A 24,276-nucleotide genomic window follows, 5' to 3' on the forward strand; every position below is an offset into this window, starting at 1 on the left:
CTTGGGCCTTAGTGCCTAGAGACTGTCTAGGCCGCCGCCTAGACTGATATTTAGAACAGTGATTAGAACAGTTCTGAGCAATATGTAACATATTCAGATACATCATTACTGCCAAATGGTCATTGTTTTGTGAGCACACATGAAGTACTCTTTAGCGAAAGGTTAGCTCTTGTTTCTGGTAAATGGTAATCTCATCGGAATCCTTTCATAAAATCGTAGCATCCCAAGATTTGCACCACAGAATATTTCAAGAAGTAATGATAATCAATATTCAATATTCAACTTACATCACATATGCAGTTCACGTACAACTATAATTTAGAACTTCTTTTGAGACTCGTCTACGCCTATATGTATCCCTAAAGTTTAGGCAAGGATAAGATGTATTGATTGACCTCCTTACCTGTGAATGTCAAAAGTGGTAGACAAAAAATTAAAAATGAATATGCAATCGTCATCGAATTGTACAATGTTCGATATGGATGTACAATTAGTTCACTCTGATTCACGAAAACTTGTTGCTTTGCAATCAGTTTCATGTTAAGCCATAATTCTTTGTTAATTTCCCATCTCTATGCCAATTACATCAACACTTTTGATTCCTATTGATACTTGGTCACGGCGTCACGCATCCTCAAAGTGTATCTTTAAACAGAGGTACACAATCAATCTGGAATTATAGATAACAATTCAGTTGCTTTCAACAGTTTCAAGTACAAGGATGTCCGGCACCAATCTTCGTTCTGTTTACGTGGTGTTTGAATCGCTTTCATTATCGCCAAAATAAATAAATAAATAAATCACTTTACCCTAGTTAAAGAAACAAAATACAATCTATGCGGGGAACTGAAATGATAATCACTTTATTGAGTGGACTTCTTGTTTGACTTCCGTAACAAATGGTTGGGCAGATCCATGCATCCGTGAAACCATGTCAAGCAAGACCAGGAGTGGCGAGTTCCTAAATGGGGCCAATGTAAAAGAGGGGAAAAAAAATAAAAAATAAAAAAATAATATATATATATATATTAAAGGAGAAAGTGATGTATTTTTCCATGATAAAAATGTTTAAAACTCAATTTAAAATTAGAAAATACAACAAAAAATTAGTAGAAACTAGAGAATGAGGAGTATTTAGAAGCACTTATTTCGTTTAAATATACAAGCATATGGGATATAAAGGTTATGAATCTTCCAAGGAAGCGATGTGGGGTTTGGTCTTCGATTATGTTCTAAGGGCGTGTGTTAATGTGGGTGATAATGAACTCGGAAAGCAAGTTCATGGATTGGCATTGAAGATGAATAATTTTTGGTTGTTGTGTATAGCAGAGGAGCAATTTTGAAGAGGTACTTGAGGTTTTCAAATAACTGGGAAGAGCAGGTACGAAGAGGAAAAACAACTTACATTGTCAAGCGTTATGTATGTGGGAGACTAGGAGATGAACCGAGTGGCAGGCAGGTTCATGGAAATGCCATCAAAATTGGGGTAGAATCAGATCGTTTTGTTGAATGCTGTTTAGTAGACATGTATGGTAAACGTGGATTGGTGAAGGATGCAAGAAAAGTGTTTGAAATGACAAAAGGTCACCCGGTCCAAGAAGAGAAAAAACGATGTGTTGGAAACTTGGAATGCCATGCTAACTACGCAGAATGGATTCTACAATGATGCCATCAAGTTTCTGTAGCAAATGAAATCTGCTTGAGTGCAACCCTCGAAGGCTCGAATCAATACTTAGGCTAGATTTTACTACTATTGTATACGGGCAGTGTCAGGCAGTCAGGGTACCAGGTTGTTACTTTGGGCTTTTGCTCCTATTGACTGTTGCATATTAATCGATTCGGCTTCTAGTATGAAATTTTGAACATCTCCTCGTTATCATAACTTTATCATAACTTGGATCTAGGATTAACGCCCCCGGGGATGGGGGTTTCCTAGTTAACCCTATTTATAGAACACAAGTCTGGGCAAAGGCAAAGAGAGGGTGAGAGACATGCGGCTTCTCAATATAAATAGTATAGATATGTTTCTTCTTACAATATAATTGCATTACAGAAAGCTAGCAGAGGTTATGTCAATGACCACTTTTGAGCACAAGAGCTAGATTATAAAGTTCGACACGAATTTTGAGGCGCCAATCTTAAGAGGTTATGCCAATTCAGCCTGACACAAAAAAGTATGGACCTATCAACTTTCTGAAGCCAATTGAATCTATTTATGTCCAGGCCGCGATCTTAAGAGGTTTGTAAGGTCTTCTGTATGATTCTGATCCTTAATAACATACGTTTCCGTACGGAGTTTTAATTTAGGAGCAACATGGCATTTCAAATATTATGGGCGATTGTACAAAAAATGCATGTCAATCCAAGTCTCCTGGGTATGAGCATGTAGAATTAGTGGCAAAAACCACACCTTCTGGGTATGAGCCCATTTAGCTTTACAAGTCCTACCAAACTCTAGTTCCGAAGGGCAGTTGAATACCTGCTACAGTCACCAAGCCGTGTGAACCTTGAATCCTTGATTTTTCTTAGCCATTTCCACAGCTATCTCTGCAACTTAAGCCGTGTATAGCAGTTTGTTGGCTTTGCATCTTGGATAACTTGTATTTGCTGCACCATTTTGATGATCTCTCTTAATTAGTCCAGCAGCTCCTCTTCCTAAGTGATTCCAAGGTGTACAACCGTGAATGACATAATTCACAGGCACAATCCAAAACATACTAATGTTAAATGAAAAGGAAGGCTGTATGGCAACACAAGTTTCTTCCATTTAAGGCATTGAGAAAGTATTTATGTTTGTTTGAGAACCGAACAAAGTAATAGTGAACTATGAGGAATGATAACATGAAGCAGGACCACGAAAACCTATCAGCAAAGGACCAAATATTTTTCTTAAGATGCCCAAAAAAGTACATGACAGTTTGGATTTTCAAAATCCCAGGAGTTTCTTGTCTCTCATATAGCTGATTTTCCTACATGCTAGCAACAGAACATAACCATCGATTCAAAAGATCCAGTGCCCAATTAACAATCCTGTTTGAAAAATAAAAAATTTAAAATGGAGTATTCCTCAATTTCTACCAGACCTTCAGCCGAAGGAAGATTAGCCCTTTGATTGAGATAATGGCATCGTCCACAGCTAATGATTTTCTACAGAAATATATCCTACTCTGCTCCTCCCATATGCCCCACATAACCTCAGAGGGGACACTATTCCATACACTATGCTACCCTCAGTGGAGTGAACTCTCAAGACCCAGGAAGCTAATAATTCCTTCACCGACGGCTAGGCTACCCAATTAACCGTACAGTGATAGAAAAAATAGCACCACACCTGCTACGGAAAGTGACGATTTTCCTCTCAACTAAATGTACTGCTTATACTTTGTATGGAGTTCATCAACATACTCGGTACTCTCTCAAATTTCACAACAATAGCACCATTTCTTTTATATCCTAATGCTTTGTTACATGGACACTCCATATTTCAAAAATAATCCGTGTCGGGTACGTATCCACAAGTTTGTGTTGGACACATATTGTATGTGATATACCTCAATTTTTTATATATTGCCGTATTAGACACTTCATATCCGTGTCGGATATGGACACATGTATCTGTGTGTCAATGTAACTTAGTCCTAATGTAATGCCTTCATCAAAGACAATGGCTAAAGAACCCTTACGGAGTATTAAGTCTTCCACAAATAGAAAGTACATTGAATAAGAAAAACAAAATGGAACACCCCATTTCTAGGTGTTTCCACCTTTCTTCTATCCCTGGACCCTCCTCTCGATTGTAGAAAAATCTGTCATCTCTACAAGCTCAACCTTTTAGAATAATTGGCAACTTGACATGGTACCAAAGCTTCACTTTTAAGATGTCTCGGGACAAACCATACAAATTGTTCAACAGTCAAGAGAATTTGACCCAACAAATCAATGTTTAGAAGGTTTTTTCCATATTAAACCCAGAACATCAGCGACTTGAGTCAAATAACCACGTTTTAGTACTTAATTCATTTTCTTAATTAAAGAATTGAAGTTGTAAATAGTAACAGGGAAGTTTAGGTTTTACTCCCTGCAGTTATAGCGAAATTAGGCTCCCCCCTCTTCTATTTAATTATTGAAAACAAGGGCTTGGCCCGAGTTCAGTTAAAAAACCGAACCAGAACCATCGACTGGCAGTTCGAAGCTACAGTTTTGTAAAGGCAAAACTGTCTTTACACATGCTTCTCAATATGGACGTTAAGTTGTTGTTGTTTTTTGTTTTTAAGCGGTTAAAGCCTTAAGTTTATTCGTTCCAGTAAAAGATAAAAATTACAAAAAGGTAATCTCGACTGAGCAAGATACAACAAACATGTGTCCTAATCTGCTATACCCATACAACTGAGACTATGAACGAGCCGTTGGACATCGCCTATCCTCAAGCTCTTCTTCTTCTCCAACTTTTCCATGACTGCCGCTTGCTCCTTCAAAGCTTGTCCCAATGCCAAACTTCTGTTAAGGAAGAAACAATACAAGAAGTTGCTTCTTCTCCCTCACAAAATCATGAACCAATTCAGGTAAGTAAAGGAGGGGCTAAATTTCTAAAACCTAAAGTTTTACAGGTAGAACCAAAACCCAACTTGCTATTTCACTTACAAGTGCATGTCACATGTCAGATTTGTGACTCAAGGGAGCACACTGCACTTGATTGTGGATATCTAGGGACATGCTGCAACCAACCAAAGTGTCATGGTTTGATGATACCAGAATCTTCTCAAGTTTTCTCTGCTTGGCAGTTGGCACCTGTTTACTGTCCTTAGACCTGTAGTTTGGATGATCTTTAATAATTTCATCCATTATTTCTGCAACCCAAGAAGCTTTTGCTTGCATTACCTTCCCATCCTTGTGATCCTCTGTGTGTAGCAACAAAATGCTTTGCTTTACAGTGTGCTCATCACTTGATTAACTTGCATGCAAGTACCAAGTACACCCATCAACTTTACACTTGCTCAATACTCTATACATTAGAGGGTCATTCTTTACCTGCCTATAGCTTGAGCAGCAGGCAACGAGGATTTATTCTACATGCTACTATGCTCGGACGGTAGGCCACTCGACTCCATCAGCCAAAGCATAATCTTTTGTACTGGTCTTATCATCAACAGGATTCTCACCCTGTTCAGCTTCATATGGTTTATAAGTCTTACTCACAAGGTCTAACAGTTCAGATTCATCAACCAAACCCTCAAAATCAGAGTCGTTCACAAACCTGATGGAGGGTCCACTACAGATTTAATTGAAATCGCAACATTATTCAGAAGCTACTATGTAGACCTAATTACTGCTTGTGATATGGATATGGAACCAACAATTTTCATTTCCATGAATAAGAGTTTACCTGAAGCTCATGTGCAAGCCCTTTATATTAAGCCCAAATCAGAGGAAATTAGAAAAGCCTTGGGAAAATTGGGTCAGACAAAAGTCCAGGTGTGAATGGTACAAATTCACACCTTTTAGAAAAAAATCCTGGAGCTGTATTGGGGGTCTTGTCTTGGATATTATCCAATCCATCTTCCACACCCATGAGGTCCCAAACCATCTTCTTCTTGTACCCAAAACCCATCGTCTCACTTCTGTCAAATAACCACTTGGACTATGCAATGTCCTGTTCAAAACTGTGACCAATGTTTTGGTCAATAGGTTCAAACCTTTCCTTAGTCAAATCATCTCTCTATTTAAGGGAGCCTTTGTGCCCACACGTCAACTCAGTGATATCACTGTACTTGGTCCGGAGGGCTTTATGAACTATTGCGCACAACTAAGAGGTCTAAGGGTAAGGAGAGCCTTATGGCAATTAAACTTGGACTGGCGAAGGCATAAGGGCCAATTGACAATTCTAGGAAATTTGCCTACAAACTTTGGGATTTCTTGGCAAATGGAAAGATCTAACCATGGATAGTGTTAGATCCCCTACAATTTTTGGTATTGTGAGTCTCCCACAGGTTTCTTTAACCCCACTCTTGGTCATGGACAAGGAGATCCGTTGTGACCTTATCTATTTGCGATTGTCATGGAATATCTTTCAAACCATTTCCTCGGGGACTCACTGGGGTTAAATAATGTTGGGATTAAAATGGCTAGAAATAGTCCCACTTATAAACCATCTCCTTTTTGCAGATGAATGCCTGGTCTTTGCCAAAGCAGATTTGAATCTGCCCTCACAATCAAACATGCCTAAAACCATTTCTGTGACACCTTGGGTGCAAACATAAATTATGACAAATCATCCATATTGTTCATCCCAAAAACAACTTCGATGTTTGAGAGAGTGATTGCTCATATCTTTAAAATCCCAGTGTATAATTGAAGAGCAACAAAAGCAGCACATCCGGAAGTTCTTGAGTCCCTTGAAAAACAGAGTACATATGTGGCAAAGTAAATTCTTCTCAAAAGCTGGAAGGTCACTCTAATGAAATCTTCTTTGACTGCTATTCCTGTAATCTGTGCATCAAATGGAAATCTTCAAGCTCCCCGAACATACTCTTGAGGATATTGATATGTGTCAAAATTTCTTGTGAGGATCTACGGTAGAATTCACCTCCTAAATCGGAAACTATGTAGTCTAACAAAACATCTTGGGGGGTTAAGAATTCGTAGCGCTAAACATCTTAATCTTGCTTATTTTGTGAGACTAGTGTGGAGACGAAACACCCTTCCCATCAGTGAGAGTTCTAAGGGATAGTTTAGAACAACACCCGCCCCCCACACACCCCAAAAAAGTCCCTTGGTCAGTCGTTTGGGTCGAAGGGGTGGTGAGCTTCATCCCCACGATCCCAAACTTTTTATTTTTATGTTTAACAGATGTATACCCTATATTGAGGCCAAAATTAATCAAGACCGCACTCTCCTTTCTCTCCAAACTTGTTTCTTCATTAGCAATAATATAATTTCATTCCATCTTTGGACGCAAATTCCATCAATACAAATATCATTAATGATGATAACCCGTCAGATTGGTTACTGCACTGAGTCAATTAACGGTCCACTTATTAGCCATGAAGCTCTCTAGAAATCAATACGACCGGACTCAAAAATCCTAAGTTACATTGACATCGGATCGGACACAGATACGGAGTATCTGCCATGGAGAAATTTCAAAAACTGAGGAATATCACACACAATATGTGTCCGTGTGTGTCCGACACGGACAAGTCGATACGTATCCGACACGGATTATTTTAGAAATATGGTGTGTCCATGTAACATAGCAAAAATCCAAGCCGGATAACTATTAATATGCCACTTAATTCTCTCCAAAGAGGAGAGGAAAAAGTAGGTTGCAGTAATGGAGTATCACCAATAACGTATTTTCCATCTGAAAAAACTAGCCCATAGAATGTTAATGTTGCTTTCATTGACTGGAAGGGTCAAGAACTCCCAAGCCACCCATGCTCTTCGCTTGTTACCTTCAGATTAACCCCAGAAAAAAATTCAGACATAGTTTTCTCCACTTTTTTTAAGACAATAGAGGGAACAACTGTAGTGGCAAGTAAATGAATAGGTGTAGATGATAACACATCCTGAATTAAAATCAATTTACCTCCTGTTGACAAAAGATTAGACATCCAAGTTCCAACCAGCCACCCTCTTTCGGATCTTAGCGATAAAATCATCAAATATGCAGGCAGAAATGTCGCCATAATGAGGTACAGCAAGATACACAAAAGGCATTTTCTTCACCAGAATACCACAACCATAAGCAATGACATTTTTTCTCAATTCGGAAAGTTTATTATGAACATAACAAACACTCTTTTATCTATTTAGCATCTGACCAGAGCAAGATTCTTATTTATCTAATAATTCCGTTAATCCATTTAACGACTTGCTATACACAGTTATACACTGATGATGTGCTCCTTTTCTTCAGAAGATAGTAAGTTCAAACCATCACTCTCTAAACTAATACCAAATCCAAGCACAACAATCCTCAAGCTACTACTATCGCATGCAATTTCAAACACCACCATACCTTTTTGAAGAACCAAACAAGAAGGATGAGTAATGGATTAAATCTCACACTCTGAACCTTTAAACACAGTAATCACTTGAGATTTCACGATTAACACAAATGGACCAAACCTTAACACTCTCTGGTTCTTAGAATTCCAAAAGCAAAATGAGGAAGAAACCGGCACAAAAGGGAGTTTTAATGGTGTACCATAGAGCCATTTGATTTAGATCAGAAGTTGGATTATTTACATGTGCTGCCCGATGACCTTCACGTGTCTAATGTGATGATGATTTGTCCAAACCACACGAGATGCACACGAAGGGCAGGTTTGCCAATATGAAAGGGCCAAAGCCTAATTCCTCTATAATTACAGGAAGCAAAATCTGAAAAACCCATAACCCATTGCAGATGAAGCTGTAATCAGAGAATCCATTGTTTCTAATGCGTATTTATTGAACTGAAATAGGATAGGAAGGTTGCAGCCTTTAGCTGTGTCCCTCTGTATTCAGTGACCCTCCTAGCCTAAACTTTCACAGCCTATTAAAGTGATCAATTCTTCAAACTGTAAGAAGTGGAACAATTTTAAGATAAAATATAGAGGAACGAAAAAAACCTTGTGAGTAGCGATAGAATGTAGGCCATGCATCAAATATCATATTAAATTGGCATAGGTTCTTTCTTCAGAAGTCCACCCATTTCCATTCTCCATGATTGATCTACTAGACATGATAACTCCCTGCAAGTCTCGCCAACAGAAAATGGAAAATACACCGAATTCAGTAACGAAAATGGGCTCATAACAATTAGCTAAGGCCAATTTTACTTGCAATTAGTCTTTTATGATGCAGAATAGTAAAGGTTGTTTGATTGCAGGAACGTATATCCAATAAGAGCATTAACAAAGAGTAATAGTACTTTAAATGTTATTTTCTAGAAATGATTTTCCAATGGTATATCTGATCAATCAAATATAGTAAAAATACAGAAGACTAATAATATTAAACAGCTTGTTATCATCTCCAAGACTCTTAACACTTTATTTCATACAAATATGTACGCAAGTAACACTGACACAGGTACACGTGTCGCATCCGAGAAGGTGTATGAAGCAGGACACAGAGACACAGCTAAGTAGAAAGAAAGAATTACTTTTCTTCTATGTTACATGGACATGCCATATTTCAAAAATAATCCGTGTCAGATACGTATCCACATGGACACATATTGTATGTTATATATCTCAATTTTTGATATTTCGCCGTGTCGGATACGGACACACGAATCCGTGTCAATGTAACCTAGCTATTCTTTAATTACACAAATCTTTCTAGAGCTCAAGACCTTACAAAGTGCCTACTTACAACTAAATTTTAGTGTGTATGTGTGTTTTTACAAAGGCACCTCAGACGATACCAAATATTATGTTAAACACACACACTCCACACTCTATTTCAAACTGGGGTTTCTTTTGAAGACTAAGTACTTAATCTATTAGCATAGTCATAACTCCATTTCATAGTAATTTCTTCCTATTGCCCACTCTCTTTCGTCTTTGTCATCTTTACTTAGAGTACTGTTGAATGGGAGAAATTTTGCTTCGTGCTCTCCATCCCTTCGACTCTATCTACAGGGGAAAGGCAAATCAGGATGGATTTTGGGCACTGAGAACAAACCAGGTGTTGAGGATCCTAAATTTAAACAATGGGATATGGATAATTGTACTATTATGGGATGGATATTTAATTTTGTGGAGGAGTGTGTTTATCATATGTTTATGTATCATGATACCGTTTCTGGATTATGGACTGCCCTCACTCAAATGTAGGCTCACGCACGTAATGATAATCACATCTTTGAGTTATAACGACAATTTCTCATGCACCTTAGGAGACTTTGGAATTGTCAGTGGCTTATTATTTTGGATTAAAGTCTAGGTGGGAGGGGTTGGCCCAGTATGAGCCTCTGAGTGAATTTTTGGCTGAGACAGCCTCTATTGTTCTCAAACGGCTTAATGGTCTGCGCACATACCAGTTTTTGATGGGTTTGAAATCCGAATCTAAGCACTCCAAAACTCAGATCTTGAACACATCACCTATGCCATTCATATTTGAGGCATTTGCTATTATTAATGGTGATGAGCGTCGACGTGGCTTGATTCAGCCTATGCCTATCCCTGTTTCTGAGCCACCTGCTACGGTTGATCAGATGGCTTTTGCTGCTAGTTCTGGATCTCGCACCATAGGCGGGAAGATTGTGTTACCATTGTGGTGACTCTAGAAAGGCTCGTTGCTTCAAACTTCATCCTGAATTCAAGCAGAAGTTTGCTAGAAACCGCTCTTCAAGTTCTAGTTCTTCCTGCATAGCTGCGATTGCGGAGACTACCATGAGTCCCAGTCTCCCCCCACCCCCACCCCACCCCCCTCCCCCTCTTATTTTATTCAGATTGGTCAACTTCAAGATCAACTTGGTCCCTTAATGCTAAAGTTGGTGACGCCCCCTACAGTCTGCACTAATACTATTGCTACAGGTACTCCTACTGCCTTTAAAGGCTCAGGCAGGGAAACCTCCTTGGGTTTTGGATTCTGGAGCCAATGATCATATGATAGGTGAGTTGTTGATTTTCTCTTCAAGTGTCATTCCTATAAATCAATCTGTTTGTAATTCAGAGTAAGGATTATGTGTGCCTATCTCCTGATATTACGTTATCTGTTTGTTGCCTAGGCAAATCTTCATTGTACTGTCATATTCCTACCTGATCATTGTTTATTGCAGGACCTGAGTCGAAAAGGACTTTTGGCAGGGAGTATGAGCACGATGGGCTGTACTAATTTGGGGATCCACCACCTTCACAGTCACCAACTCTTTTTACCTACTTCTAGCTCTTATGATTTTTCTTTAAAGACTTTGAATTTGTGGCATGCTTATTTAGGACATACAAACTTTCAATATTTATGCTTGTTATTTCCCACTTTAATAAAAGCTTGAAAGGATAATAAGTTTCATTGTGTCGCTTGTGACCTTTCTAAGCATAACAGAACAAGTTATATTCCACGCATGCATCGTGCTCCTAGTATATTTGTTCTCATTCAATCTGATGTGTGGGGGCCTTCCCCAGTTACCGCATCGGTAGTTTGGTAATATGTGACGTTCATTAACGACTAATCTAGATGTACTTGGGTTTACTTAAAAAGATATCTAAAGTTTTTCAGTTGTTTACCCAATTTCTGCAAATGGTTAAAAACCCAGTATAACTCTGTTGTCCGCAATATCCGTTCTGATAATAGGAGTGAGTATATCTCCAAAGAATTCCTTTCCTGACTAAAAGGGTATTTTGCAACAACTCACTTGCCCTTATACCCAGAACAGAATGGTGTGGCAAAACAGAAAAAACCGTCATGTTATGTCAGTTGTGTAGCTCGGTGTCTTTTACGTGGCACGCAGGTCCCTAAATCGTATTGGCACATGGCCGTACTTACTGCCACTTATTTGATTAATCATGCACCTAGTCGGGTACTTAGTGGTAAGGTTTCACTTCACGTTCTTCAGCCTGGTAGTATTTTATTTCCTCTTTTGCCTTGGGTATTTGTAGTCCACCTCAAACTTGATGATAAATCCATTAGAAGCATTTTTCCGGGATATTCAGCTATGTCTGAAGGGTATCGGTGTTAAGATCCAGTGTCTAGACATTTATCTCATTCACTCGATGTTACATTTCACTCGATGTTCCTTTTTATGGGAGTCACTCTACTGGGCAGGATTTATTTCTCGTGATCTAGAGGAGGATTCTTCCCTTGATTGTCCTGTTCCCATTTTTAAATCTCCTCATGTGTTGAGTCCTTCCTCTCCACCCTTGCAGGTTTATTCTCGTCGCCCTCGTGACCAGCATCCTCTGCCAGAATCAACTTTGGAACCAGTACAAGGCAACTCTCTTACTACTTTGGTTCCTCATTCCACTGAAACCCCACCTTGCTACCCTTCCCAGGATCATAAACCCCTTTCTCGGTATACTAATCATCCTATCTCCGTCTATGTTTCTTATAATAATGGTCTTTCAGATTCCTATAAAGCATTTCTAGGCAAGCTCGAGTCTGTTTCTATTCCTCGGTCTGTGAAACGGGATTTCAAAGATTCTAAATGGGACGCCGCCATAAAAATGGAGATGGATGCCTTGCAGCATAACCAGACATAGGAGCTTGTTCCCTTACCTCTAGGAGAGAAAAGACTGGATTCTAAATGGGTCTTTACTATGAAGCATTTGGTTGATGGTGTTATTGATCAATATAAGGCTCGCCTAGTGGTGAAAGGTTTTACCCAGGTTCCAAGGAAAGATTTTTGTGCTACTTTTGCACTTGTAGCAAAATTGACTTCAATTCGGCTTCTTGTGTCCTTAGTTGCATCTCATTCTTGGCTTCACCAATTGGATGTCAAAAATGCCTTTCTTAATGACTATTTAGTATTTACAGGAAACTATCTATATGAACCCTTTTCTGGGTTTTCGGATTGAGGGGGTGATGCATGAGCATGGAAAAAGATTACTTAATTAGTCTTTTATTAATTAGCAATAGCTTTTTTTATTTATTGGTAAGCCTGTTTTAAATGAGATCAGTAACTCTTTGATGCTGGCGGGGTTTGAGCCCCATACCTATTAGCAATAGCTATTTAGAAGTTTCTATTTTCGTTGGTTTCCTAATTCAATTAGGAATAGGATTTAGGATGATTTCCTATTTGGATTCCAATTAGATTTAGTAGGTGTTTTCTTATATAAAGGCATTTAGGCCTTCATTGCTAGATGGTTGTTATTGAATATTATTCTTTCTTCATGTTTTTTCATGTTTGGAGGTTTAAACCCTAGATTTAGGTGTTTCTTTAATTAAACTTAATTGATGTTTATCGATTGTTGAAGTTTCCGCCAACAAGATGCATCAAATTTGGTATCGGATCCATTAAAATCTTGGCAAATCTTTTTTATGGAGATTCAAAGAATTGCTTGAAGAAGTCATGACCGAGATAAATAAGATGCTTTGGCTCAAGCTTCGAAAACCGGTTGTTGTCAAGGACAGTGGTAAAAAGAAAGATTGTTTGCGGCGTAATGATCTACACTCCCACGGATCAAAGACCGATTCCAACCTATGGGTTGATGGTTTTCACCATCCCCAAAAACACCGTCACCACCCTGTTCTTGGAGATTATCGACGACAAAATCGAGAAATCCACACCCACCATCGTGATCAGCACAAGTACATGCCACAACAAGTATGTACAAGTACGTTGACGATGTAGCATCTATTGCTTCCTCAACTGGTCTCTCTTATACTTATTCTTCTCTTTCAAAATCCAGTTGTTACAGCACACTCATGATCTAAAATTGTTAATTTCAGATCAAGATGCTGCTGTAGGGGAGGAGAAAACCTTAGTTAATGATCACCTAGTTCCAGTAGTCCAGCTTAAAACCATCGCAGAAAACAGATACGTGGAGTACACAAATAGAGATACAAGTGTTGCACAAATTGTCGAGGAAGAAATAGAACAGAACCAAAATCAAAAACAACAAACACAGAGTCTCGATAGAGATGGAGCCTTAACAAGTTATGCGAATCTATACACCAATCTTCATGACTGTAATTTGTGTGACTTTGTGGGAAGGATTACAGCAGAAAAGGGCCACTTCAACGGCATGGATTTTATTTTGGTTCACTCTATGAGATCTGGAGAAGCTCTCGGCCTTTCTCAGATCGGACCATGTTGCCTTACGATCCCGGCATCATCAATATTGAGTCTGTTAGTGATGTTTACGTTCTGGGTGGAATTGATTTTATTCACAAAAGTTTAACACATGGCGGTGGAAGTTAAGTGGTCATTAATGAGGTTGAATCTATGGTTAGAAGTGTTAATGTAGAAGGTATCCAATTCACTTCTCATGGTAATGCTGCTTATCATCGTCTGCTACTTGATTCATCCCCCTTGTTCACCTCCTTTCAAAAGATTAACAGTAGCGTGCCTGCAAGGAACAAAGTGCTTAGTAACTTGCTCAAGGTCTACAAGTTGGAGCTGCTAAAGCCAGAGGTTGCTTATGCCCATCCGTTCTCCTTTGTGGCCACTACAACATGGAATTATTGGCTTTATTGCAGCGACATAGTGAACTGTACTCCCACTAAATTACACATGCGACATGTTGTGAGGGATCGAGAACAAAATATCTATGTTGATCCGCATTTTCTGGATCATGAGAAGGACTTTCCTTCAACGTCGATCAAATTCTTTGAGATATTTTTTAAACTGCGGTTTTCTGCTGGATGGAATTTCCAGAATGGGGCACCAGTAGCTATCTGGTCCTTGGTTCTTTTCGTGAGTCATTACAAAGCCACCGAGGGAAGGTGATGGTGAAGTATGTGACTTATGCTAATATTTGGAGCATGTTCATGGAATCAAACTCGAGGACGAGTTTCTTTCAAGACAGGGAGTATGATGCATGAGCATGGAAGAAGATCACTTAATTAGTCTTTTATTAATTAGCAATAGCTATTTAGTAGTTTCTATTTTCGTTGGTTTCCTAATTCAATTAGGAATAGGATTTAGGATGGTTTCCTATTTGGATTCCAATTAGATTTAGTAGTTGTTTTCTTATATAAAGGCATCTACGCCTTCATTGTTAGATGGTTGTTATTGAATATTATTCTTTCTTCATGTTTGAAGGTTTAAACCCTAGATTTAGGTGTTTCTTTCATTAAACTTAACTGATGTTTATCGATTTTTGAAGCTTCCGCCAACAAGATACATCAGGGGGAGTATGCATGAAAAGTGTGTCGTCTTTGTCAGTCTCTTTTATGGGCTGAAGCAATCACCCCGGGCTTGGTTTAGTCATTTTAGTAGTGTGATTCTATCCATAAATTTCGTTAGATGCCTTTCAGATCACACTTGCTTCGTTCGGTGACGCTATTTCCTTGGTATTGAGGTTGCTCGTTCTAGCCGTGGAACATCTCTTTGTCAGAGAAATTATACCATGGATCTTTTTCAGGACACTGGCGTGCTAGGGTGTCGACTTGCATCTACTCCTATGGACCCAAACCTTAATCTTTCTTGTGAGTCTGGAAAGTTACTTCCAAATCCACGTCTAGTTGGCCCAATCTATTTGACCAATACTAGACCAGATTTAACTATCACAGTGAGTTTAGTAAGTCAGTTCATGAATGCTCCGCGCGAACAGCGCACATGGATGCCGTCTATCATATCTTGAGATATTTCACGTCTTGTCCTGGTCTTGGCCGATTATAAGCTTCAGGTGGTCAATCTGGACTTTCACGTTTCACTGATGCAAACTATGCAGGATGTAAGAAAGATAGGCATTCCACTTCTTGTTTTGTACCTTCTATGGTGCACATCTTATATAATGGAAAAGTAAGAAGCAGGCTGTAATCTCGAGATCTTCAGCTGAGGAAGAATACCGTGCTATGGTTCATGACACATGTGAACTTCTTTGGCTCCGGTCTATACTTGAGGAGTTGGGTTTTAATGTTTTATGGTTAAAGCTTTGTCTACTTTGTTTTGTGACAGTAAGTCTGCTATTATGCTTGCTTCATATTATGTTATTCATGAGAGGACAAAGATTATAGAAGTATTTGGGAGAAAGTTCGGTCAGGTGTTATTGTTGTGTCTTTTGTTCCTTTGTCGGAGCAGTATGCAGACATGTTTACCAAGTCAGTAGGACCATCATTGCTTCAGTCCTCTATAAACAAGCTGAGCTTGATCGATATCTTCGCTCCAGCTTGAGGGGGAGTTCAGTCCTCATTGCTTCCGTTGACTTTTACTGCAAACTGGAAGATGGACCCATGTACATACCACATTATGTTAATGGAAAATAGCATGCCCATCCCGTGTACCCAGCCATGTCCATGTAACATAGTTCCCAGTCTCATTGTTATTCTGGTGTTCCTATTAGTGGATTGGTAACTCTTTAGCTAATAAACCTGGAGATTTAGTCTCTATTATAGTCATCCATACTAGTTAGTAGTTACACGAGTACCAAACTCTTTGTATTTCTTAATACTTGAGGCAAGTAAACAAGCACATTTGAGGTTCTTGTTCTTTTTCCTACAAGTTTCAACACAGTTGCATGTAATGCTGGAGTCCTATATGTTAACAACTCCTAACTAACAAAATGAATAAAACAAAACAAAAACAAAAATGAAAGAATACATGCAATATCTATAATGGTGATAAAAAATGTAATATTTTGATGTTGATGTCGGGGAAACTGATGATACTGCTGGGAAAAGTTAACAAGTTTATAATAAGTCAGCCAAAATATAAAGTGATATGGAGATTTAGAAGAAGAGACTCACTTGAGATCGTGGCTAACAACAAGTAAAGTAAGCTCCTTCTTCAAATAGTTTAACAACTTCACAACGTCAGCTCGAGCCTTCCAATCTAGTCATCAAGGGAGCATAAACAAAAAGCATCAGCTACAATATACGGTACCTGGGTGCTTATATCAGGACAACAACATGAGGTACGAGCATACGACAGAGTTTTGAAAAAGGTAGGGCACAGATACGGGTACAGCTGTTGCTTCTTTTTTCTTTTGTTATGCCATATAAGTATATTTTCGTTTAATAATGGGCAAGAATCTGTTGCTAAAAACACTCTGAAATGGCCCTGGAAGGACTACCAACATAACAAGTGAACTTTTAATATGTGTTGGCTTCTCTGGGTCAGCTTGTCATACGTTATAACAAATAAGCAAAATAGAAACTACATTTGTTCAATTAGTCATACACATCGAGATGCAGACGAGAGATTTTCTATATACAAAGTGAGTGAAAAGAATATCTGCATATCTTTTAACTCCTTTCACACTTTCGACCAAAACAATTTAAGACCCTTGAACAGTTCCGAACAACTTGAAAAATAAAGCTGCGTCCCCGAATGTCCTTTTTTCTGCCTGGTCACAAGCCCCCACATGGGGGCAAAAGGTATAATGCCCCAAAATCTACTTGGAACGGTGGTGGAACTTGTAAGAACCAAGGGCTGTTAGATCCATCAGCAAACCTAGATAACCCCACTTCACTCCTAATAGACAAATAATATAACACAAACCCACCAAATAAAGCAACTATAAGTTAAAATCGCAAAACCTAGAACAATATCGCCTATACTTGCAACTAGCCAAAATCCATTTATCTTTAACTGGATTCACTGTAGGAACAGTCTCACCTCCCCGTAAGGGCATAAGGGTATCAAGACTCACAGTATCCCTCTTCAAACCAGGGCAAAGATTACCATTGTAAATTGTCATGAAATCACAAATATGGTTATTCCCACAGACAGGCATGGGCATATAATCTCGAGAAAATGAAATACGGTCGCTCATGAATCCAAACGTAATACTCCTCTCCTTTCCAGACTATCCATTTTTGAAATCTCTCAAGCACCACATGAAGACAAACCTAATTAACCACTATTAAACCCCAAGGTACCCCAAAATTTAGATTTAATCACCCTACTCCTGGAGTAGTACGCACCTTTCTAAAGCACCATATCCACCTCCTAAGTAGTGTACGATTAAACGGGTGGATCCTACTAATACCCAAACACCCCGTCTCACGAATTAGAAAAAAGATACCCTCTTCGACTAAAAGGTAATTATGGAACTCCTAAGGTTCATTCCAAAGGAGACATCCTCTTAGCAATGCTTTCAATAATGGGAAAAAGGAAAATGAAATATACAAAAGCTCCCCAAGGTACTAATTATTAATCAGAATGAGTCTAGGTCCTTTGATAGGTACCGCCCTTTCCATCAAGCCAACTACTTATTTAAGCTCTCGACACTCGGGTCCCAAATGGAGAATGAGTGAACGGCATATACTCGTTGCAAAGAAGAGGACAATGGCAACATCCCCATACTATGCAAGCTCATTTCTAAAACACCGTAACCACCTCCTAAGTAGCGCCAGCTTAAACTCGTGGATCCTATCCCCCCCCCAAAATAAAACAAAAACACCCACACCCACACAACATGCACCCTCCGCTAGACAAAGACACCCTCTTCGACTAAATGGTACCTATGAAACTCCAGGTTGATTCCAAAGGGAGACACCCTATTAGCAAGGCTTTCAAGACTGGGTGTGGCATTACTTGAGCCTAACACGTGGACACACATACTTGGGTTACGTGGAGTAAACAACAGGCCCTTTGGGCCAAACACAATAGCCCATTTTGATACCATATTGAAGATGGGCATCCAACTTAAAACAATTGGTGATAAGTGGAGAGGCCCCAAGACTTAAGTATTTTTATGCGTGGCTTAGCATATCCCATGTGGGACTAAACATCTTAACACTAATTAACATAATCATAGGCTGTTATTAATCCCGAAAAAACATTAAAAAAAATGACAAACATTTTCTAAGTCTATCTTCCAGAACCTTGCTAGCGATAAGCAACCCATTCACAATTTGGCAAACATCGATGAATGCCCCTTGTTCATGACCAAAATCAGCCTTGAAAAGGACTCTGCAATCTTGGCGAGAGGAACTTCAAAAAAGTTCATATTGATTGCCCACAAGAGCGATGAGACAAAGGTCAACAAAGTGCCCCTTCAATGAGTTCAAACGGATGTACTTTTCAAACAATTTGACAAAATCAACATATCCAAGAAATTCTTCATAATCTCCATAATATCCTTGCTCAATGTCCCACCCTTAACAATTTACAAACCAATAGAGAAATCATCCAGAACCAGTGATAGATCACAACCAATGCTCGAAATAGCCTTCCAAAACTCCTCGAAGATGCTATCGAAGGTTCGCTCGTTCCTCGCTATTAATGCTTGCCAGGAGAGGATCTTCTACTAAAGACCTGTAAGGTGCGACTCAATATACGGATTGTAATTAAACTTAGGCACCTTCTCCCAGAAACAATCCCCCAACTTACCTCCTCACCATCAACAACAAGCTTGTCCAAATAATTTACCCTATTTCTGAACCTTGTCAATTGTCATAAGGTGGAAATATTAACCTGAAAATCATTGACTTTTGACTCCGAGAGATTTCTTCCAAATAAGTCACCTTCTTAAAACTCCACATCCATTTCTTTTCGATGCAATGTATCTGTTACAGATGGAACTGCTCTGCTTTAAAATTCAAGACTCCAATACATGCAAAGAGTTGATCTTTATTTTCATTAACACTGCCAAGAAAAATTCTATTCCAATCTTCAATGTCCACTTTCATATGCTGAAGTCTTCTTAGCTAATTTAATACTCACTTTATCCCCCACCGAGTTCGACCTCCCACCATTGTCTAACTATATTCACAAATGAAGGTCACAAACACATTGCGTCAAAGGGGAAAGGGGTAGGTCTGCCCCTATCCGAAAATTAATAGGATGATTTGTTGATTACCCATAGCCGTGCTAGGAACCATTGATTCACTAAGGGCAAGCCATTACTACCAATCATAATTAACCAAAAGTGTGTCCAACCGTAAAAGGAAGGTCAGTAAGATTACCTCCTAACAAGATCATCAAACACCAACCACTTTCTCTTATAGAAAACCTAACCATATTAAAAGCACACCCTTAACACGACCAAAGGAAGTATACTGCATTGACTGAGTGGCAGAGTTACGACAATAGGTCAACCTAGAACCCGGACTTTAGGATATCATTAAGAATATGGAGTCTTGATAGGTTCAAATGATCAATTGACCAGACCTTGTTTCAAATTTGTTTATCAAGTATATATCAAAGTTGGAAACAACCAATGAATGGAAAAGAAAATAAATGTGCTGAGAGTTCACAAAATGCATTTCATACCAAGACCAGCAAGAGGCTCGTCTAGTATCAGCAGATCAGGGAACTTTACCTGAAAAATAAAATTAAGAATCAGATGATGACAAGAGTAAGAAACTCCAGGAAAGAAAGAGCCACGTGCACTACAGCATTTTCGTGATTGGGAATTTGGTAATGTTACATCTTCAATTGGCTCATTGCCAGGATCTCAGCAGGAGAATGTGAAGACAAACTCTAATGAAGACGGAACAACGAGAATTGTTTTATAGTGAACTTGTTGTATAATCAGTTTGCTGTACTAAGCCGTTATTACGTAAAGCCAGATGTCCATTTACAGCACACAAACATATGGAGTTTACCCATTCCTTCCACAGTCAAATTCTTCCTTAGGTTTCTTGTACTGCGAAACTTCAGATATTTGCTCTTTTTACTATCATTTAGGGTGTAAGTAGCAGGAAACTCTATTCAGATATTTACTATTAGTAGATTGAATCCTTGAACCTCCAATGAGAATGAACTTGAAGGCCTGTTTGCTAGACAGAGTATAAAAAACTTGTTTGGCCAAGAGAGCTTCAGGCAAGGTTATATATTAAGATATTGGAGATGTCTTTTGGAAAAGTAGGTGATAAAGTGATAAAGTGAAATAGGATGCACTACATCGTGTTCACTATAATTATGTAGGAAATGGGAGAATATTTTCTTGATAATAATAAGGATCAGTTAGTGATAATGTTGATGATCTCCAGGATGGGGAGATCATACCCACAAAAAATTAGCACTTCATTCCTTGTGCAGGTCCACTTTTAAGTTGGGGTCTCTATTTGGCATGGCAATCGTGCCCCAGCATTGAGATCATCTCCAAATTAAATCAGCTCATTCGAACATAGCCTTGCCAAAAACGAAAAAACTGTGTCCAAGATTAAGTCATATCTGCAAGAGACTTTGGGTAAGGTAAGGCATTTCTAAGTGAGCTGATTTTTCATGGAGATGACATCCCAACTGTGCGTGTGCGTGTGCGTGTGCGTGTGTGCGTGTGCATGTGTGTGTGATACATCAATAACTAAACGGATACGAAGGTTTGTATTTTTTTTACTAGCTGGATTGCCAAGGCAAGACGACGCTTGTAGCCACCACTTAAAGCATGAGGATCTTCATCCAAGGAGATACCATTTAATCCAACCTATAATTTCCAATGAATGGCATCAGATTCAGAGTTCTAGGTCAAAGGGAATAGGGATGCATCACATAAATCATGCAGGGGATCAACAAAATTCAGTAAGCACATAAAGGAAAAACTCACAAATAAGGCTAAATACCGAATTAATAGCTCTTTGGAGTCCTGATGCAAGCTGCTCCTTCAAATGAATGTTTTCTCTTTGCCTTGGCCACCCAAACGTAACTTCCTCAAGCACGGTATCAGCCAAGAAATACCTGTTTCATGAATGTCACTGGATGGAAGAAAACAATATATAAACAAAAAACGAGGGATGGGGTACAAAAGATGAAGAATGAATTTTTGAAATGAAATTAACGTAGAAGTGTAAACCAAGTACACCAACAACAACAACAACAACAACAATAACAATAACAATAACAATCAGAACAAGAATAATAATAGTTCAAGCGTTTAGTTATATCCATAATAAGTACTAATTTAAATATGGTCCAACCAGAAGCTAACAGTTTTCCAATTTATTTATTTATTTTTTAGGTAGGAGGAGTACGGAAGCCAGTGGATTTGAAACTAAGTTACATTGACACGGATACGTGTGTCCGTATCCAATACGGATACGAAATGTCTGGCACGGTGAGGTATATGTGTCCCCCTTGGCTGTCTCAGCACTGCTTTTCACAAAAAACTGAGGTATATTACATACAATATGTGTCCGTGTGTGTCTGACACGGACACGTGATACGTATCCGACATGGATTATTTTTGAAATATGCCGTGTCTATGTAACATAGGTTTGGAACCAGGTCTGAGGTAAGAACCTACTTTGTCAGGGGCGAGGCAAAACACAAGGCTCTACATTTCCTACCTGCCGCTAGGGCAGGGAATCGGGTCGGGTTTGACCCGAATCCAACCCGACCGGACCCGACCCCGAATAGTTTGGCTTCAGGTCGATTTTTATATTCGTTTACTTATTCGGGTCAGGTCAGGTTCGGGTTCTATTTTTTGGGCTTTTTTTGAATTTTTAGTGTTATCCGGTCGGGTTCGGGTCGGGTTCGGATATAATCGGATTCAGGTTCGGGTTCGGATATTATGAAACTATTCGGATTCGGATTCGGATATAGCCATATCCGACCCGATACCTGCCCTACCTGCCGCCCTTGGATCACCTTTGACAACAACCTGCAACTATTATCAATACAAATTCCCACCGTGTCCGCCTTGGCTGTCTCAGCACCACCTTTCACAACATAGACTTACCCACCAAGCTATAAGGGATTGATTTATATGATACATCCATCAAAACTTGAAACTAATAATGAAGATATAAATTGCAGGTTTCTTAAGCTAAGGAGAGTTCTGATACAGTTACTGATGAGAGCAAACTTTCCTATCAATCTTCTAAGGCAAAAGAGCAACACAGTATCAGTTCTGATACTGTGTAAACTGGTCTCAGCCACAAGTGCATAAACTTGCCTGCCCTCGATGCCACAGCAGTTACAGGTAAATTGTATTGGAGTTGTATAGCACGTTGGGTAAGTCATTAGAAGGAAAGTACACAGTGATATATGTATCTATTCCAAGCCACAACACATTTAGGATCTAGATATTCTATGTTTTTCTTTCAACATTTTTATGACAAAAGCCGTTGTCCCTATAATGTTTGATCTGTTGAATCAACTCAAAATAGTTTGTGTCCTCAAACCATAATTAACCTTAGCCAAGTACATTAAAGATAGATTCCTTCAGGAGCAAAGTGACCAAGATACTGATACACAACTCACCAAGATCACACATCATCAGTGCTTTCACTTGATTGCTGACCAATTCCTTGGGATGATTAGAGTGACCTTGACCTACTTATACCCTATGGAGATTAAAGTGAATTATACAGTCGAATATATTACAGATTGAAGTTTCCTATCTAGAAGTTATACTTTTTACCATTTATATCACTTTAGATAACGTACTCACATAAAAACATGAAAAAGACTAAAATGCAGATTGTATCTCATACCTCTCCGGAAACTGAAATACAATCCCAACTCTTTCGGGTGGTAATTGTATGGGAGCTTGGTTAGGCTTCCCGTCTTCTCCATATCTTTGAATATTAATAGTCCCTGATGTTGGTTTCGACAATCCAGCAAGAAGCTATGGAAAAAGAGCAGTTAGTAATAATATTTATTATTATTCTTATAATGAGATGAATAAAACAGACCTGCAGGAGAGTAGTTTTGCCACTGCCACTTCTACCGAAGATCAAACCCAAGCTGCACACGTTGGCAAAAAAAAAACGTGAACTCATATATATATAAACTATACATGGAGCATAGATTATTAATGTGTACCTTTTTTCGTGAAGAGAAAAATGAACGTCACTCAAAAGGTTGAGTTGGGTCCCTGGAGGCCGATAACTCACACCCTTAACCTGAGATAAAAAAAGTCGTGTCATAGAAATTGCAACAGTGGTATATAAATAGTGTAATATTTCAAGAAAAGAGAAGTTACTTCGAAACAAGAGTAATCAGAGGTGATGTTTAGAGGCCGGGGATTTGCGAAATTGAACCTGAAAATAGGAATTCATATATGTGAACAAAATTGAGAGAGATAGTATACATGATTTTGGATGATAGTGTTTTACCTTTTTATCCTTGGAAAAATGGAGAGTGAGGTGGTTAAGGAATTTAAGGGAGGAGCGAGGGAGAGAAGAGTAGAACAACAATACCCCATTTCTAGTTTTCTACACTCTGTCAGCAGTCAACTCCAACTACTTTTCTCTTGGGCTTGGTAATACAATGGGATTAGATGCGTTGTTTTTGTTCGTCGAGAATAAAGATACAACCCTTTCTAAATAAATGACATATGTGGGGAGGTTTTTCGCTAGCAAAGACAAGTTTCAACTCGGTAAACTTATCAAGTCTGATTCAAAGACAGTGAGTGCACTAATTTGGATTTGTAAATTTTGAACTGTTGGCAACAAAGGAAGACAAGTGTTGATAGTCTGCAGTTGGAAGTCATATCGTTTTGCTTCGCATCGTGCAGGAAAGTTGTATACTGTGAATTTCTTGTTGTAAGACTAGTACTAGTAGTGTGTCAGGAGAAGTGGTTCTTTTCTTTGACGAATTCTGTTGTCCAGTGTTCTTTGCTGCTTCCAAGACCATATAATGCTGTTGTGGAATTGGTAGTTATCTTGAAGAACAACCAGGATGTCATCTTCCTAGTAGAAACTAAAGCTAGTGGTAGTAAAATAAATAGGTTAAAGCAGACTTTAAAGTATCCTAATGCTTTTGTGGTTGATGCCGAGTGGCTTAGTGGAGGT

At 38.9% G+C, this 24,276-nt stretch overlaps 1 protein-coding gene across 12 annotated transcripts; it reads right to left on the minus strand.

Annotated features, from left to right (window-relative positions):
• Nucleotides 1–245: 245 nt before the first annotated feature.
• ABCI11 (non-intrinsic ABC protein 14) lies at nt 246–24,276 on the minus strand. 12 transcript variants are annotated; one of them, XR_015194853.1, is made up of 11 exons: nt 23,599–24,258; nt 23,466–23,523; nt 23,306–23,385; nt 23,176–23,227; nt 22,975–23,108; nt 21,103–21,217; nt 20,880–20,966; nt 19,811–19,859; nt 16,339–16,423; nt 8,613–8,743; nt 246–403 (listed from the first exon to the last, which is right to left on the minus strand). XR_015194853.1 is itself a non-coding variant. In XM_086559606.1 (11 exons), exons 1-10 carry the CDS (start codon nt 23,685–23,687, stop codon nt 8,657–8,659), a joined length of 828 nt encoding a protein of 275 aa, XP_086415732.1. In that variant the 5' UTR covers nt 23,688–24,239; the 3' UTR covers nt 2,297–2,655; nt 8,613–8,656. The 12 variants fall into 12 exon arrangements, 7 of the variants coding, with proteins under 7 accessions (XP_086415731.1, XP_086415730.1, XP_086415732.1 ...); XR_015194852.1 differs by lacking the exon at nt 246–403 and adding an exon at nt 672–961; XR_015194850.1 differs by lacking the exon at nt 246–403 and adding an exon at nt 2,297–2,655 and having other exon boundaries at nt 23,599–24,256.

This window comes from Coptis chinensis, chromosome 5, assembly GCF_015680905.1.
Source record: "Coptis chinensis isolate HL-2020 chromosome 5, ASM1568090v1, whole genome shotgun sequence".
NCBI lineage: Eukaryota > Viridiplantae > Streptophyta > Magnoliopsida > Ranunculales > Ranunculaceae > Coptis > Coptis chinensis.